General features: G+C 41.1%; 1 protein-coding gene across 1 annotated transcript in view; it reads left to right on the forward strand.

The window, feature by feature from the left end:
• The window catches only part of BCAS1 (brain enriched myelin associated protein 1), a 49,830-nt gene extending 37,977 nt beyond the window's left edge, over positions 1 to 11,853 (forward strand). The window contains exons 10-12 of the mRNA XM_075721287.1: positions 2,253 to 2,318; positions 6,115 to 6,381; positions 11,779 to 11,853. Of these exons, the coding sequence (XP_075577402.1) occupies positions 2,253 to 2,318; positions 6,115 to 6,381; positions 11,779 to 11,853 (408 nt within the window). The remainder of the gene's footprint in view (positions 1 to 2,252; positions 2,319 to 6,114; positions 6,382 to 11,778) is intronic.
• The last annotated feature ends 4,898 nt before the right edge of the window (positions 11,854 to 16,751 follow it).

Raw genomic sequence — 16,751 nt, forward strand, 5'->3', positions numbered from 1 at the left:
GAAAATTCTTGCTTTTCTCCATAGAATATAAAACAGATGCAAAGCTAGGTAAGATAAATCCTTTCAAAATGTCTGGTTTGAGATATATTGTGGAGATAAGGGTGTAAAATGGCACTTTTTTAAATCAGAATGAGCACAAGTACCAACTGTAAACTGAGGCTGTAGCCTTTGTCCTGAGCCAGGAAGCTGACTGGCACTACGGCTGGTCTGAGATAGCACTGAGTGTGGTCTCTGCAAATAAAATGTCCTATTTCTGGATTAATGAAGATAGTCCCAAGGAGCATATATCTTTCTGGAATAACAAAAAAGATGATTTCCAAACTGTCTGCAGTGTCTGTGCTGGCCTACTTCCCCAAATATACTTTTATCTAATAAATAGTCAGAATCAAGAATAACTCTTTTATGTTGTCCCACCTTAATTTTCCTTCATTATTCCTGACAACGTAGCAAGTCTATTGCCTGTCCCTACCCTCCTCCATTTAAAGATATGCTGATCCACCCTTATTGCTGCAGAAAGCAGAAAACCCTTTCAGGAAGCTTGCAGCAGCAGCAACCCTAAATGACCAAAGGCAAGGATAAGAGGTCAGCAGTGCTCTAGAGAGAAACCTCTGTGATCATTACCTACATGTTTCACTGAAGGCAAGAGGGAACTTTGTCTAGGCAAAGACCTCAAGGTCTTTACTCTGTTATTTATGCTCTGGTAAAAAAAAAAAAAAAAAAAGATGGATTACTAAAGGTTGGCTAAACCAGTTTTTTTTTCTTTTTTTCTGTTTTTTTTTTTTTTTAATGGGAAAAAAAGGTAACAAAGAGGTTGTTTTTTTTTCTGAAGGCATTTAAAGACTTACTGAAATAGAAATGCAAGCTAGATCTTATCACAATACATCTTCATACACTCTGGACTGAGTTTCTATCCTGTAATGTGAAGACAGACCACACTGTGCTTCCTCCTCTCAATTTCTGCAATCTCTTACACAGATAGTCACGAGCATAAACATGCAAGAGTGAGCAGTGGCATCTTCCAGAAAGAGAATTTTTCCCACAATTTGCGACAAGTAATGAATTGTCATGGAGTGGTTTAGTTTTCTATCATGCTGCTGCTACGTATTGATTTTCTGTGTTTTTACAGGAAAATCAGAGACTGAAATAGGTCCTTGCAATAACACCATACATAGGATCAAGCTGATACTGTTGTGCTTCAAGTAACAAATCTACAAGCTGCAGAAAACCACAAATCCGCCTGATCTATCTTTAGAACAAAAGTCACATCCTTTCATTGTTTTCATTGAACTTATGCAATGAAAAATGACATTTAAATTTGGGCACTTTGAAATTCTGGACTTTATTTTATGCTTTACTGCTAGGCTCTGTGGCTTATACGGTACTCGGGAGAATACCACATTGAACCCTCTAACATGCTTTTTAATTAAACATGTAGATACTGCTCCTTTTGTTTCTTTTATATTATTAACTGTAACTAAACCTTAATCTAATTGTCACAAATATTTTAATATTTTTTCACTGAGCTAGTTTCATCAAACAGGTTTTTCTCATTTTTAAAGCTAGACAGAAACAGGGGATCGTACCTTAAAAACATATTTCTGAGTCAAGGTTTGTTCTGAATGACCTGCCAGTGCTGCAGCCTCAGGCTCTGCTCTGATTGCCCCAACTGGGAAGAGCGGGCACTGAGAGGGGCCATTACACAGATGTATATAGAGAGAAGGCATAAACTGGAAAGCAAAAATTGTGAAAAATGGATGCTGATGATAAAATATAAAAATATATCTATAAAGCTGAGTGGGTTTTAATTATTCACGGGATATGCACTTAGTATGATCGTTCAATAGGAAGGAAGTCCCACTAGATCTTATGAGACACATTTGCCTCTGAAAAGCAAGCAAAAGCTCTTCCCTAGAAAACTACAGTGGCAGGGTTGATAGCGCTGTCTTGTTTGCTGGCTGGTACGGTCTCTGGTCCACTGCGACCTCATTCGTATTTCTCAGACCTTAATGGGAAAACTGACTGGTGAGGGACAATCGCTTCGCATAGAAAAGAACTAGCAAAAATCTGCCTTGGAGATGGGGGTATTTCAAAAATGTTGGTAGAGTTTCTGAAATGTCTGGTTTTGTTTTGGTGTTGTAAAGAGTATCCTTAAATCAAACCTTGCATTTTTTTCATTCATGTGTGCTTTCATATTGAATTAATGCCTTAAGCAGGAACCTGGTTAGAAGTCCTATAATCCTTTGTTATTTTAGTCAGTCAAGGGTGATGGAGGGACAGCCAGTTCAGAAGAGGTAAATGGCCCAAGCCCCAGTCACCAAGTAAGTGCCTGGATTTTTTCATCTTTTGGTGATGGGTTGTTGTCACCTACTTCCATACAACTCTAGCTTTTGAAATGTCAAAATCACTGAAAGAAAAGTGCTAAGTGCTCGCTGAGCTTCATATATTTACATATTTCTTTACTTCTCTACTTACTTTACCTATTCATACTATTAAACAAGATTTTAAAGGGTCACTGTCATGTTAAAAAAAATCCTTTTTTCCAGGTGTGTTCCTTTTCTTAAAACAAATAGTGTTTTTATGTTCAATTTTATTCCTATTTCTCTTGCTAGTATTTTACTTTCTGCATGTACCTTGGCTTAGGCAGTGAAACTAAATACACACAGCTAGAATAATTTTTACTTTGTTGATTTACTTGTCTACTGAGGAAAGGATCATTTAGGTGGAAACTCTATAGAAGAGAAATGAAAGTGAGAATGAAAACCGTTCACTGCAACTTAACAAAAGCTGTGAAAATATTTTTTCGTATTCTGTTTTTGTTTCTTTCATTCTATGTTCATAAAAGCTAAACCAAAACTTCGGATGTGACCTTTACATTATATTCTTTATGCCTTTAAAAAATACTTCAGAAAAATCACATTTTCATTAGAAATACAAAAAAGTCCTTTTCTGAGAGTTAAACCCTCATCTGTTGCAAGTCAAGATATCCAGAATAATTACATTCAGTAATGAGAGATAAAACACTGGTTCTGTGTATAGATATAGGGTTTCCTTTAACCTGAGAGCAAAATTGAAGTTTTTTTGAAAACTGACCTCTCAGAATTTCCTTTTTTATTTCCTTTTTTAATTAATAGTAAAATTATTTTCTCACTCTTCCTATTTTCATGTCCTGTGATACTAAGGTTGATATTTATGAATTATTTCTCTAAAAGCATTGCAAATATAGAAGGTCTTGTCTTGTGACATTCCTTATTTCATACAGCAGCTTGAAATGATCCCGGTGAGTAAAAGTTACAGTCCTAGATCTACTTTTTATTATTTTAATTAGAGGCCAGTTTCCTTCCATTTTTTAAAATCAACTTATTAGTCCTCCTTCTTCTCTTGCTTACACTGGTGTAAATTAGCACAGTTTTATTACACAGAAGAGCTCAAGAAAGACTGTATCTGCTGTTGACTTTTTCCTTTTTTAGAATTTCTGGGAAATGATCTCCTTAAATTATGCTGTCGCATCTCTGGAATGCTGTCATTCTTCACTTTTCATCACTACCACTCTGTGTGCCGCAAAAATGCATTACCACACTGATCCAAAATCTGTGGAAATTTAGGGGTCTGCCCTTTGCACTTAAAAAGCAGCCTTGGATTAAGGTCTCCTGTAACATGATGGGGAAAAATACTATCATGTTAATCTTTTTGTTTCTTTTTTTCCCCCCAGTGGCACTGTTAGTGTTGAGAGAGTAAAAGCAATCTGTCAGGTGCAGATCACCCTTTAGAATAAGAAACATTAACATGTTTCATTATTCATAGGCTTCACTTTGTATTTCCTGAGCTGCTCCCATCAATATAAAATATGCCAATTTCCTGCCTTTCAAGGTTAATATGAAACACCTCAAAGAGATTATCTGATTGGAATTTTTTTTTTCTTATTTTGCCTGGAAAATGTATTATGAATATTTTTTAAAGTGTTTTGTTTGACTAACATCAAAAGCCCAAACCTGCTCACAGAAATAGTCCTGTTGCATCCAGTTCGGATTTGGCTGCAGTACTGTAACTGAGGCACCTACACAATCAAACCCGTGTGGTGAGGAAGACTCAACTCTAATTTTACACCCGCAGAATAAACCCACAGATTTCACAGAGTGTTAGTAAAGGTTAGAAGTAGTTCTAGCACCTTTGAACTCAGATGTATCCACTCTCATAGCTGTATTTTTGGGGCTGTGGTTATTTTTTAATTGAATGTGCGCATTTGCAATTGTACCAAAGAGAAACATTTCAAAAGCAAGCTAAGGCAAATAAGAGTAAGAAGGATCTTGTCAAACTAACCGATGGGTTCAGCGACCGAGAGCTTCCCGTCTAATAGTTAAAATGAGTCAGAAAGAGAGAGACATCATTAAATTTGGGGTTATGAAGTTCTGTACGTCCTTGTGCTGGGAGAGCTCCTGCATCACTTGGGCACTCAGAAGTGCATCCAAGCAGGTGTCTTTCCTCAAGCGAGGTGAACAAGATGCAGGTAGTGTGTGGTGTCTGTGCAGCCCCAGAAGACGGTTCTCCTGTACTCTGAGGTTATCGAATTTGCTTTAATAAGCTATTGACACTCAGATGGTGCCTGCCTGTGGTGTATGGGGCTACTGATCACCCACATCTCCAGATTTCATGTCCTGTCTTCACCTATCTCCTGCAGAACTAGAGCAAAGACTAGTTTCGTGACCGTATTTAAGTCTAAAAGCAGACAAATCCAGATGTAAGCAAATATATACCCACGTATGTCTGTCCTTTGGAAAAAGAAATAGTTAAATATAAGCATATATTTTGTTGAGGACTTAAGCTAACTGGTCAAGACAGAATGTATTAAATGGTTGCAGGTTCTATACTTTAAATGTGGGGTTTTTTAAGATTAGGTGAGGAAGAAAGGTGAATCAAGTGAAAAAGGCCACTGGTAGCATTGCTACCCCCCCTCATTCTTGTTTCACAAAAATTAGAGCGGCTTGAGGGTTTTTTTTTAAAAATAGATAGGAGAGGTGTATTTGCATTCTGTTTCTCTAGAGTTTCTGCTTTCAGGTTTTTCTCTGAAATCATGATGTCTAAAAATTTTTTTATCTTTTTTTTAAGGAAAGCTAAGCTTGTCGTGTAAGTGTATAACCCTAGGCCTTTAGAAGAACACCAAATATTTCAAGACTAATGGTAAAATCCCCAAAGTTGGAAAAATTACACAGCATTAAGCTGTGAGGCATTAAGCCTTGAGGGCAGATGTAAGATTTCAGCTTTTCAATATGGCAAATTTGTGTGCTATTTTAATTATTAAGTTAATAAATAAAGCAATATTATCTTTTTTTTATAAGAAAAAAAGAAAATCCTACTCACAAATGGATCTCCTAGCAAAAACATATCTAGTCATTTGCTACTCTGCAAGCAGTGACAGTTTCATTGTCTTATCCTTTGTTTGCCAGATCTGATTTTTCTCCTGTGAACTTCAAACATATCCCATCCTTCTCTGAGTTTCAGAATCTTTTCTTTTACTATAAATAGGTGCACTGTCATTGTGTTTGTCTTTGGAATATTTGCTATCTCTTCTTTTGTACTTGTACATGAAATTTTCTATGATGCTGTGTCCTTCCATAGCCAAACCCTATGTTGTTAATTTTTTGGTGGGGTGTTGCAGTTTTAGAGCGGAGTTGTTTTTATCCTTTGCTTTATGGTGTCTTTTACTTCTTTTCTCTCCCAAATCTTTCCCTTGCACTTTTTGGATGCTTTCACAGCCTGGGATGCAAAAGCTGGAGGAATCTCAGTTGGCAGTGCATGCTTGAGACTCTCTGCATCTTTCCATGCATGTTCTCTGCCTCCTAAAACAGCTTCAGCATAGACATATATGTAAATAAAGCAAGTCTATGCAGGGATGGTTTGATTTTGCAGTCTTTGCTCATGTAATTCTATCGGCTCCCTGGGAGTCCTTCCCTAAGTCAAGGCTGCAGGAGTTCATCCCAAACTCTGTAAATGAAAACCTGTTGGACAGCAGGATTTCTCCCTGCCAGGTGGCCTTTCATTTTTTAATATATTTATGGATCACCTTCCAAAATGTTTACATTTCGCACTAAAAATAACCATTGTTTGAAACTGCTTTAGACATTAAACTCCACAGAGAGGCCAGTTGCCCCAGCTGAAAGCGAACCTGTGGGCCAAAAGAGCAAAGAGAGTTCAAAAGACAAGAAGTCTACAGTGGAGCTGAGCAAGCAGAAAGGCAGCAAACAGGAAACCAGGGAGCAGCCAGACTCCAGGGAGCAGCAAGCAGCCGAGACCGACTCCATCCAGAACGGAGGAGACGCTTCAAAGGAACCCTCCTTCAAGAAGACAGAGAAGAGGCAGTCACTTGGAGGGTTTTTTAAGGGCCTTGTACGTTAACTTGATCTTATCTTTTTAGTCATTTTTCAGCTGATTTAAGCACCCAGCCTGCAAGCTGTTAACCCTGTGAGATTTGTGCTTGGATGGAGTGCAACTTCACAAGCAGCTTGCAGGACTAAGGCCAAACAACAGCAAGTTTTTGGGCAAAGGCAAGAAAACTTGGGCCTCAGGGTACTGATTCACAGGCAGGTACGGCTTGGTATGGGAGAGCTATAATTGTTCCCACACCCCTGTTTTAGAGGTTCATGCCTTGGCTACGGGGATGACTCAATTGTTCCTGTAGCAGGTACTGAACCACCTACAAATTACGGTGTGTTTATTCGGGAAAAGTGGAGGTGGTGCCGGTTTACCAGAGTAACCTGCCTGCCGTGGTGGTGGTGGTTCAGCTGCTGCTTCAGAGCAGCTGGGACATCCCTGCAAGGCGGGAAATCCCTGCAAGTTAAAAATCAAGGTAGAGCACTGGGTGGGTGGGAGACAGCATAGTGGTCACAAGATAAGCTCCTCGTGTTAGCAATCAGTTATAGACTAGTTAAAGCACACACACAAAAAAATACACGTGGTATTTTTTTCTTCCTGCTTCTTTTCAAAATCTTACCATAAATTTGCTGAAACCTGAAATGTAGAAACGAAAGAATTCAGCATACTAAAAAGCTGAGTTTCTATAAGGCCTGGTGTTACTGATGCAGCTAGTGGTTCCTTGGAGCACTAAGTAAATGGAAACTTTTTTTCCCTTGTCCATATTCAGGGGTCAATGTAGAAACAAAAGCACCAATTAGAGCTGGGACTGCCTCTCAAGCCTCAGCAAGAGGGCAGATTTCCATTGCTTTTTATAAATCTGTTGGAAGGATGCTCCTTTTTCACCACACTGTCACAACAGCAATGAATCCACAGAGCTATGGGGTCATTTTTAGCATCTTTTGGAAGCCCTGTGTGTAAACAGAGCTTCATCACAAATTTGGAGTGATGCAAAGAACCTAAACAGAGTTAACTGTTATCTGCAATGATTCTTAGTGAATCTGGCTCCCCTGAGAGGCATACAGCTTTTTTTCCTTCCTCCCTACCTTACTTCTAAGGCTGCCCGGAAAGAAAAAGAGCTAGGCAATCTCCAGGTCTGAAAGAAGAAAAGTCAAGCAATATAGATTGAAATGGTAATGCAGATTTGAAAATTAGCCCCATTAGGACACCAGGCTATAAAGCTGGGCTGCCCTGCAGATCAGTATGACTCATTGAGAGGCAGATGTTTTTCCACATCATAAGAAGTGTTTAATTTGCACACATTTCACAGAATTACTATGTATCCTACAGAGGGCGATTTGCATTACCAAAATAATTACTTATTAGAAGGGGAATTAAGAACAGAAGAGAAATAACTTTCTGCAATATTGATTAGGAACAGGTCAGCCACTTCTGCTTTCTGTTTCACCCCATTGTTCAAAGGTAAAATCCTGGTCCACCATGAATCAGGGGGATTTTCCTGTAGTTTCAATGGAGCAGGGAAGCCCTGGAGCAAACCTGGAGTAACTACTGACTTGCATTGGCTTCCACTCATCTTGGCTCCCAGTGGAGTCAAGAGGAGAAATCTTTTTGCTTAGCACAATGTGAAAAAGCCAGGGTACTGTTTTACATGTATCTGAATTATACCACCTGGTTGAAGTTCTCAAACACATGCATGCTCATGTGCACTTTTCTTTCCTCACCCCCTTTGCCTCCAAATTCTGTATGACATTTCCATTGTGCACAACACTGGTGCATGTGTGTAACATCTGACCCACGCTCAGAAGCATGGTGTGTAGGTGTCGTATCCTGCTCTGGGTACTGGCAACCTCCCCCCAGCAGCGAAATCAGGAGTGCTGTTACTTAAACCACTTAGATCATGGTAACATATCTCCTACGTCAACTGGAGGGGAGGAAGACAGCCACATTTTTCTAGCATAGGTTATCTAGAAGTGGGGCAAATGTTAATTACTTCTATTATTTCTGGAGATAATTGAGATTTGTTTTTCTGGTCTGGAGATTTGTTGAAATTAAGCACTGACAGCCTTCCTTTGTCAAAATTCTCACTGTAGCCACTGTGTGAGAAAGGGTTTGTCTGTTGACAATTGACACTTTATTTTGTATAGTGTCATTCATCCAAGATGTATCCAAAAATCTTCCATAGAGTTTAACAATAGATACAAATTTAGAATTATTCCAGAAAGGGAGTTATGAGGAAGTGCAAGCTAGTGAGGAAATATGCTTTCAAGTGCAAGTTCATGAAAGACACAGAGAGAGGCAGGAAAAGTGTCTCTGATTCAAAGGGCAAGAAAAAGCTTTTTTATCAAGAGAGGAGATTGTGAACAGGTAAAAAGACCATTTGGGGAAAAAACCACAAAATAATGGTAGAGGAAGTAGAGATGTTCTGCGAGATGTTTTTGCTTGCCGCACAGTTTGGCTGTATAGTCCCTTATCTTCTGTTGCAGTTACAGAGGCTAATAGTATTCCTACAGCTTCCCTCTCTCATTAACAAATGGTGGCACTTAAAAAAAAAGAAAAAAGTGAAGCTTTTGATAACAGTATAGCTGATTTGGTCAGTTTATCATGCTTTTGAACTGGGGGGAAAAAACCCAAACCCACAACAGTGAGGTCTGTGTATGGAAAATATCTCACAGAAAATCACTACTTCTTTTTGAATATCCCCAAGAAGATTACCCTCACCTAAGAAACCTAGTTCTGCAATGCTTCTAAAAAATAATCTACACATCTCCTAGGTGATCATACTAAGTCCCAGGACGGTGTAATCATTAATCTAAAAGTATTAGATCACACACAAACCAATGCCAGAATTCCCCTTTCAAGATACCAGCTCAAACATCTGGTAACAACTCAGCAGAAATATTAAGCTTTATGCTGATAAAATGGAGGGGATCCAGCAGGCCTAACTTGCTCGAGTAATCTGTGTCCACCAAGCTCCTCCTAAATTCTGGTGAGCTATTTCAATAGCAGCTATTTTAACACCACTCTCTCCTGAATCCATCGATTCCTCTGGGAAAGGGCACAGAGTAAGAAGATGTCATAGTGCAGGAATGCAGCTGATGAGAACACTTCAGTTCAAGCGTCTGCTCCCAGTTGGGCTAACTTTTGATAGAAATGGAGCCACTTATGCAAGCAAACAGTGTTACGGCCCGGCTGTACGGTTTTAGCACAGACGATAAGGTCCAGTGGCTGATTCCTATAGTAAAAGAGATTAATTTATAAGCTATATAAGATGCAAAGGTATTTAGTGAGTCTTAGAAAGATTAGATTAGAAAGAAAAAAAAAAAACCCAGAAGATTAATGACATTGTTTTCTGAGCTGGAATAACTCATACTGAAGTTGTCAGAAGCTGGGAGTGCTTAGCATGCGGAAATTATTCTGACCTATTCTGATCAGAGTATCTAGTATACCGACACAAACTTCTCCTGAGCACAAGCTGGAAAAAAAAATATACTCCAATACCATGACATTCCTGTGTGTGCACTTTAAAGTGCTCTGCCCAAAATAATATGTTCCAGCTTGGCTGTCACAAACGCAGGCAACTTCCACTGCCCTGAGAGAGTATGCAAAGTAACTGAGAGCAAGATGTGAGCCACTGGTACCTGTGCTTCTCGATCTGAGAGCAGAGCTGGAATTTGTCCGTTAAAAGGGCAGGAACAAAGTTCTTTATTTCAGACTGGGCTTGGAAATTCCAGTTTAACAAGAATCATCAGCCAGCCTCCCTCAAAGCTTCCTGCTTTAATCAGCAACCACCTTGAAAATGGGTGCAGCAGGGAGACTGTAGCGTAAGCAAATGACACTTCTGCAAATGTGCTAAATGAGTCAAAACGGGGATTATCTCAAATGAGCTCCCCCTCCTCTACTCCTCCCTCCACTCATTCATAGGAAGAATGGCAAATAGTATCATCTTGTTTCCTAGATCAGTCTAGAAATGGCTTAGTATCTTCATGCCTCAGACAGGAACAGCTACAGTTGGCTGACTCCATTACTCTTGTAATGTGGGAAATCTTTTAACTGATGTGTAGATTTTTAGGGTTGCTGGGTAAATTTGGAATGACTAGCTTGTTTAGTATTGTTTGATGGATATTAAATCTTACTATGTTTTTTCATGTGTCTTCCATTTGCTGCTACATATAAGTGGCCAAAAAAATTTATTCTGTTCTAGAGCATTTTCCAAACTCAACGTCAGTGTAAGCAGAAGCAAACCCATTGCAGCCAGCTGAGCTGCACATGATTACAGTTAGTTGAAGACAGGGGATTCTTTTAGTCCATTATGATTTTTGGCTGCCCTTTCTTATACTTAGATTTTCAAAGGTGAAAAGTTAAAAGAATATCAGTGAGGTGGAGTCTAATCAGTATAAAGAACCCACTGTTTTTATTTCCCTGAAAGGGATGAGGAAGTTGAGATCTTTCACTCTCCTGGTCTGACACAGAATAGTCCTATGGTGACCTGAAGTGATGAGTCAGGTTTCCAGTGTGAAATGTACTGTGTGAAAGGACAATTCGCATATGACTGCACAGTTCCCATTGTAGGGAAAGCACACAGCAGTCACCTTTAGCTTTGTCATGCTGTTTTTTCTGTTTAGCATGTAATGATTTAGGCATCTGGCTCCAAACAGGATTGGCATCCTATGCAATGTTAACAGCAACCTCTGAAACAGTGTTTGCAGATCCATTTTGCTGTTATGTTCTGAAGTTTCGATGGCTTCAAGGCCAGTAAAATGGGGTCAAAGTATCTTAAACTAAAGCCAAGCTTTTATCAATTACTGGTCAAAAATTTAGTTGGTATAGCTAGATCTATGCATTTCCTTCATCTAAGTCAGATTAGTGTCTTGAACTGGTTCCAAAACCAGAATCATATTTGTAGTGTAAAAAAGCTTTATCACTCTAACATTGTCAAATACCTGTCATGCATGAAAGTATTTAATGTTCCTTTAACTTAGAGCAGACCAAGGCTGGCTATAATATACTATTAATCATGCCTGAAGGACTCTTAGCATGGTTTCAGTGAACCGTTTAGGCCAGGAGAATTTTAGAGAAAGTTATGCCAAAACTACAATCCTACAAGTACACAGCAACATGTCTCTGGTACGTTAGCCCAGTTTCTAAAGACAATTACTTTCCATGCTGACAGGGAAAATTATATTAAAATAACCAACACATTTAGGTAAAGTCACAAGCAGTAGCTTTCTGGGATTGTCATGATACAGATGGTGCTCATATACCTATGCATATTAAATAAGGGGCAAATTAAGAAAAGCAGAGAGGTGAAATGAGTGGAAAATATCTGCTAGCAAAACTCTGACATGTAAGCCTAGACTTAACTGTTCTGAAATATTTGAAAATTTTTATAAACTTCTATATCTTATTCCACAGGGCTCCAAAAGGATGTCTGATGCAGAAGTGCAAACAGATCCAGTGTCTATCCTACCTGCTGGGAAATCCAAGTAATGAATACACGTGGCTGCTGAAGGATCAGCAGCTCTCTGTAAGCTCCCTTGCAGTAGAGATGACTCATTATTTTCCTTTACATGGCTGTCATCAAATGCCTGAGGCTAAAGCAAACATTGGTGTATCATTTAAGGTATATCATTTACAGGGTTTGTTCATTAGATGTTAGAAAGCAACTCTAAAGATCATCAAGCAATGTGTAGTATATTTAAAGAAAGGTCATGTGGATTATTTTAAGTCTATAGATGGTAGAGTATGTAAGGTAAGAAAGTGGCAGTGAATTAAATAAATGGCAGAAAAAAATGCATGTGACAAAGGAATGCAGTTTGTGCAGCAAGGCATGAGCAACAAATCCTCAGCTTTAGAGAGCTTTAAAGCAGCCAGGGGGGTGGAAAAAAATCTCCTTTGATAAATGTTATACTTAAATGTAAAAACAACCAAGTCACCTTTTGTGGTTTTCAATAGAGCTGAAATTAGCAAGAAGTCTGCAGTATAATAGAATCAGTGGTTATAAAGTTATGCTTTGTATTGGTTATTAATGTAAATTAAAACGCTAAAATGCAAAGGCTTTAGACGATTGAGAACTTCTCTCTTGTCTTGGTGAGGTGGGATAACAAATTAAAAACTATTTCAGGTTCTAATAGGGACACAAGGGGGCACCCGCGTCCCCAGCGCACTCCTAACTCCAAGGCTGTACCTACAATCCTGGTATTAATGTGTTGCAGATGATAGGAAACTTAGTTGTTTCATCAGATATTTGTTCATATCCATACTTGTAATTAATCCTAATAAAAACCAAAATCAAGGCTGTCCAAGGCTTCACAAGACTCCTGTAACAACTGTAGTTAATAAATTTTACAGAAAATTAAGATTTCTGTGGTTTATTCGACCCTGAGCTAACCTGGACGGGCAACCACGGGCCTGACATTTTAATCCACACTAGCATCTGAATGATACAATACTGTATATTGTGACCTCCTTATGATTAAATAAACAAATACTTACCTTTTCAAAAAAAATCATTTGCTGCTTTAATCTTAAAACAAAGTTTGTTATTTACATCCCTGTTTTCTGATGATTGATGTGACATTAAGGCATAAATCAATACACAAAAACCCTGCCTGCAGAGTGAATAGCTGTCATTCTTTCTTTCTTTGAGTAAAGATTATAACTGGAAATCAAGTGAGAATTCTGTAAAATCTGCAGAATTACATTTCTAACTAGTCATAGAAGACAGAGGTAGAAGAGCCTTGTTTCTTCATACAAGCCATTATAGGTAGGTGGTATTTTTTGCACTGGCCTCTGCAAACCGGTGGACTTGTGGCAGACAACCAAAACTTGCCGCTGGTTCTATGCACAGAGAGCACAGACAAAAGGTCCTTTGGTTATAATAGTACTTTCTGTTCTCCTTCCTAGCACAATGGGCCTTTGATGCCATATAAAGTGATATCAATCAAGAGTGACTGCTTACAGATTTCAAACCTGATTCGTAACGACCTACTTCTGCATCTGTGTAGGACCGGTGACTTCTGTGCATCCCCATTTATGGTAGCATAAGAGAAGAATTGGGTTTGTTATATCTAGCTTTGCTCCACAAAAAAGTCTTAGGCTTCATCTACAGTACAAGAGTATACAGCTTTAATTAAATCCATGCATATAAAGCTACATACAGTGAGACAACCACCATGGTTACATGCTGGTATGAAAGTGCCAGATGTCAGCAGAGTGAGTGTTATCAGAAAAGAGGAATAAGCTATCATGCTATTTGCTGACTTCATACAGCTGTAATTGCCTCTGTATTAGAATAGTATTTATTTTTGAATAAAAATGTGCTCTGGCTAACTAATTATATTATAGACTGTGTATATCTATATGATTATATTATAGACAGTGTAGATATTAATATTATATTATGGATAGATCAGGCCTTCTGTGGAAGAGAACAACTCTTCCTTAGTCTGTGCTTTAGGAGCAGGTCTGCGTTGATTGAATTCTGTATTCCCAAGGCAATTAGGACTGCTGACCACGTGATTTGACCGTATCACTTGGCAATGCAGCTGATTTCAGGAATCAGGAAATCCTCTTGGCAGAAAAACAAGAAAAACAATAAGTTTGGCTGTGGATGCCCCTTTATGCCACGGAGCTATTATTGCAGATGAAATAACGGTTAGTGTTGGCACTGCCTCCCACGTAGAAACTCCCCGTTTTGTTTGATTCCTCTCTGATAACAGGAACAACACAAGCTTTGAAGAAGCAAGTCAGCCTTCTCATAAAGCAGCAACACATGGAGCCCTAAGAGGAAGAAAGGTCTTAGGAGATGCATCCACAGTTAAGTTGAGCTTCCGCATTCCACATGCCATATAAGAAACATAAAAGTACAGCTTTTATGTTCAGGCCCCGGTAAAGCTTAACAAGTCATTTGGAAATCAAAGCTTTGGAAGAGGCTGCAATCCAAGACAAAGGAAAAGAGCAGCCAAAGCAATACATTGCATTTAGACTCTGTTGTCAACAAATAAGCTCTGGTTTTATGCATAGGATCTTTTGAGGGGAACTGAAGCAGATCAGACTGCTTCAAGGATCGTAAGGTGTGTTTCATGCAGGCATTTTGGAAGAATTTTAAGAAGCTAACGCAATCTCATAAATATAAAAGTCCCAGGGAATGGATTAAAATTACTACTTTTGTGTAAGAAATGCTTCCCTCCAACAGACAGATGTTTATTCCCCCCACTCCATAAAAGAGCACATTCCTGTGTGAGGTTCAGGGCTCTACCACACATGTCCCGGTCTCCAGGACGAGCCCTCAGTGAGCCAAGCTTGCCATCGAAGCACGGAGAAGCGAGCAGCTTCCCAGCAGGTTGGATGCCTCAGCTTTTCATAACCTGAAAGCAAATTATCTCCCATGAAAGTATATCTGAGCTCAATTGTTCTTCTCTGGAAGCTGTCCAGATGTTTAACTCCACTGCATTTCAAGAAGGTTGTTATAGATAACTCCTGGCAAAACTGCCCTGCGCTGACTCTTACAACACACAGCCCAAGTAGAACAATGTGATTTCCGATATTAAAGAATCCGCCCATCAATCCTGCGCGTAACCAGCAGCTAAGTACCGGCACACACGAAACAGGTAATTGCACTTTAGCAGCTATTAGTTATTTGGTGTAAGCATTGTCTACAGATGGCCTGCCCTGTCCGCTACTTGTCCTGTGCGTGTCTCGGAGCGGGTGGCTCAGGGGGCCCCAAGAGGCCACGGCCAGGGCGGCTCCAGCGAGGCCTGGCCAGGCTCTGTCTCTGTGACCAGGCTCTGTCTCCATGAACAGGCTCTGTCTCCATGACAAGGCCTGCCTGCATGACCAGGCTCTGTCTCCATGACAAGGCCTGCCTGCATGGCCAGGCTCTGTCTCCATGAACAGGCCTGTCTCTGTGACCAGGCTCTGTCTCCATGGCCAGGCTCTGTCTCCATGAACAGGCCTGTCTCCATGACAAGGCCTGCCTGCATGACCAGGCTCTGTCTCCATGACAAGGCCTGCCTGCACGGCCAGGCTCTGTCTCCATGAACAGGCCTGTCTCTGTGACCAGGCTCTGTCTCCATGGCCAGGCTCTGTCTCCATGAACAGGCCTGTCTCCGTGACCAGGCTCTGTCTCCGTGAACAGGCTCTGTCTCCATGGCCAGGCTCTGTCTCCATGATCAGGCCTGTCTCCATGACCAGGCTCTGTCTCCATGACAAGGCTCTGTCTCCATGGCCAGGCTCTGTCTCCATGGCCAGGCCTGTCTCCATGAACAGGCTCTGTCTCCGTGGCCAGGCCTGTCTCCATGACCAGGCTCTGTCTCCATGACAAGGCCTGCCTGCATGGCCAGGCCTGTCTCCATGGCCAGGCCTGTCTCCATGAACAGGCTCTGTCTCCGTGGCCAGGCCTGTCTCCATGACCAGGCTCTGTCTCCATGACAAGGCCTGCCTGCATGGCCAGGCCTGTCTCCATGAACAGGCCTGTCTCCGTGACCAGGCTCTGTCTCCATGAACAGGCCTGTCTCTGTGACCAGGCTCTGTCTCCATGGCCAGGCTCTCTCTCCATGGCCAGGCCTGTCTCCGTGAACAGGCCTATCTCTGTGACCAGGCTCTGTCTCCACATCCAGCTGGCCACCTGGCCCTGGGTCACCTGTGGCCCATCCCCAGGGTGGGGAGGGGGACTGGCAGAGTTGGCACACTTCCCCCCACGTTTTAGGGGAGAGAAAGAAACTGAGGCAGCGCTGAGGGCCGGGCCTGGCCTGCATCTGTGCTCAGGGCCAGTAGGTTTGTGATGGCTGCCATGACCCTGCCTGGCTTTTCTCTGGCAGTAGTGCTCAGATGGGGCCTGCTGGTGGCTGCAAAATGGCCACAAAGTGTAAGGTATCGCTTGGTGGGTCACAGAAAGAAAGAGCCCTCGCTGCATACGATCTGTGGGGGCTGAAGTGTTGCTTTAAAGGCTGGTGCCAGAGCAGTGCTGGCTGCTTGTGTGGGCAGGCACCACACCTCCATGCCCCACGACCTGCTCCACCTGCTTTCAGGTCCCCTCGGCCTCCTCCGCCTGCTGCTCCTGTCCCGGCCAAAGCAGGGGGACTGCCAAGGAGTTTCCGCGGGTCCCAGTTCCTGCAGAATATATGCCTGAATGATCATAATTACAGTCTCGTTCCTGCATAATAGGATCTTCGGAGGTTCCTGTTGGGGCACCTGTCTGCTGAAAGCGTTTGTTCTGTTGAATTGTGTGCATCCATCAATCACACTGTATTTGCATTCCCAGGGAGGTTTGCAGAGCAATAAACAGCTCTGAGAGTATCTAGAAAGTACAGACTTTCTCCCTTTTGACCATGCCAGGCTTGTATCTACCCTCAGCCTGGTGTTAAGCTGGAGCAGCTTTCCAGTTG

This window comes from Pelecanus crispus, chromosome 14 (genome assembly GCF_030463565.1).
Source record: "Pelecanus crispus isolate bPelCri1 chromosome 14, bPelCri1.pri, whole genome shotgun sequence".
Taxonomy (NCBI): Eukaryota; Metazoa; Chordata; class Aves; order Pelecaniformes; family Pelecanidae; genus Pelecanus; species Pelecanus crispus.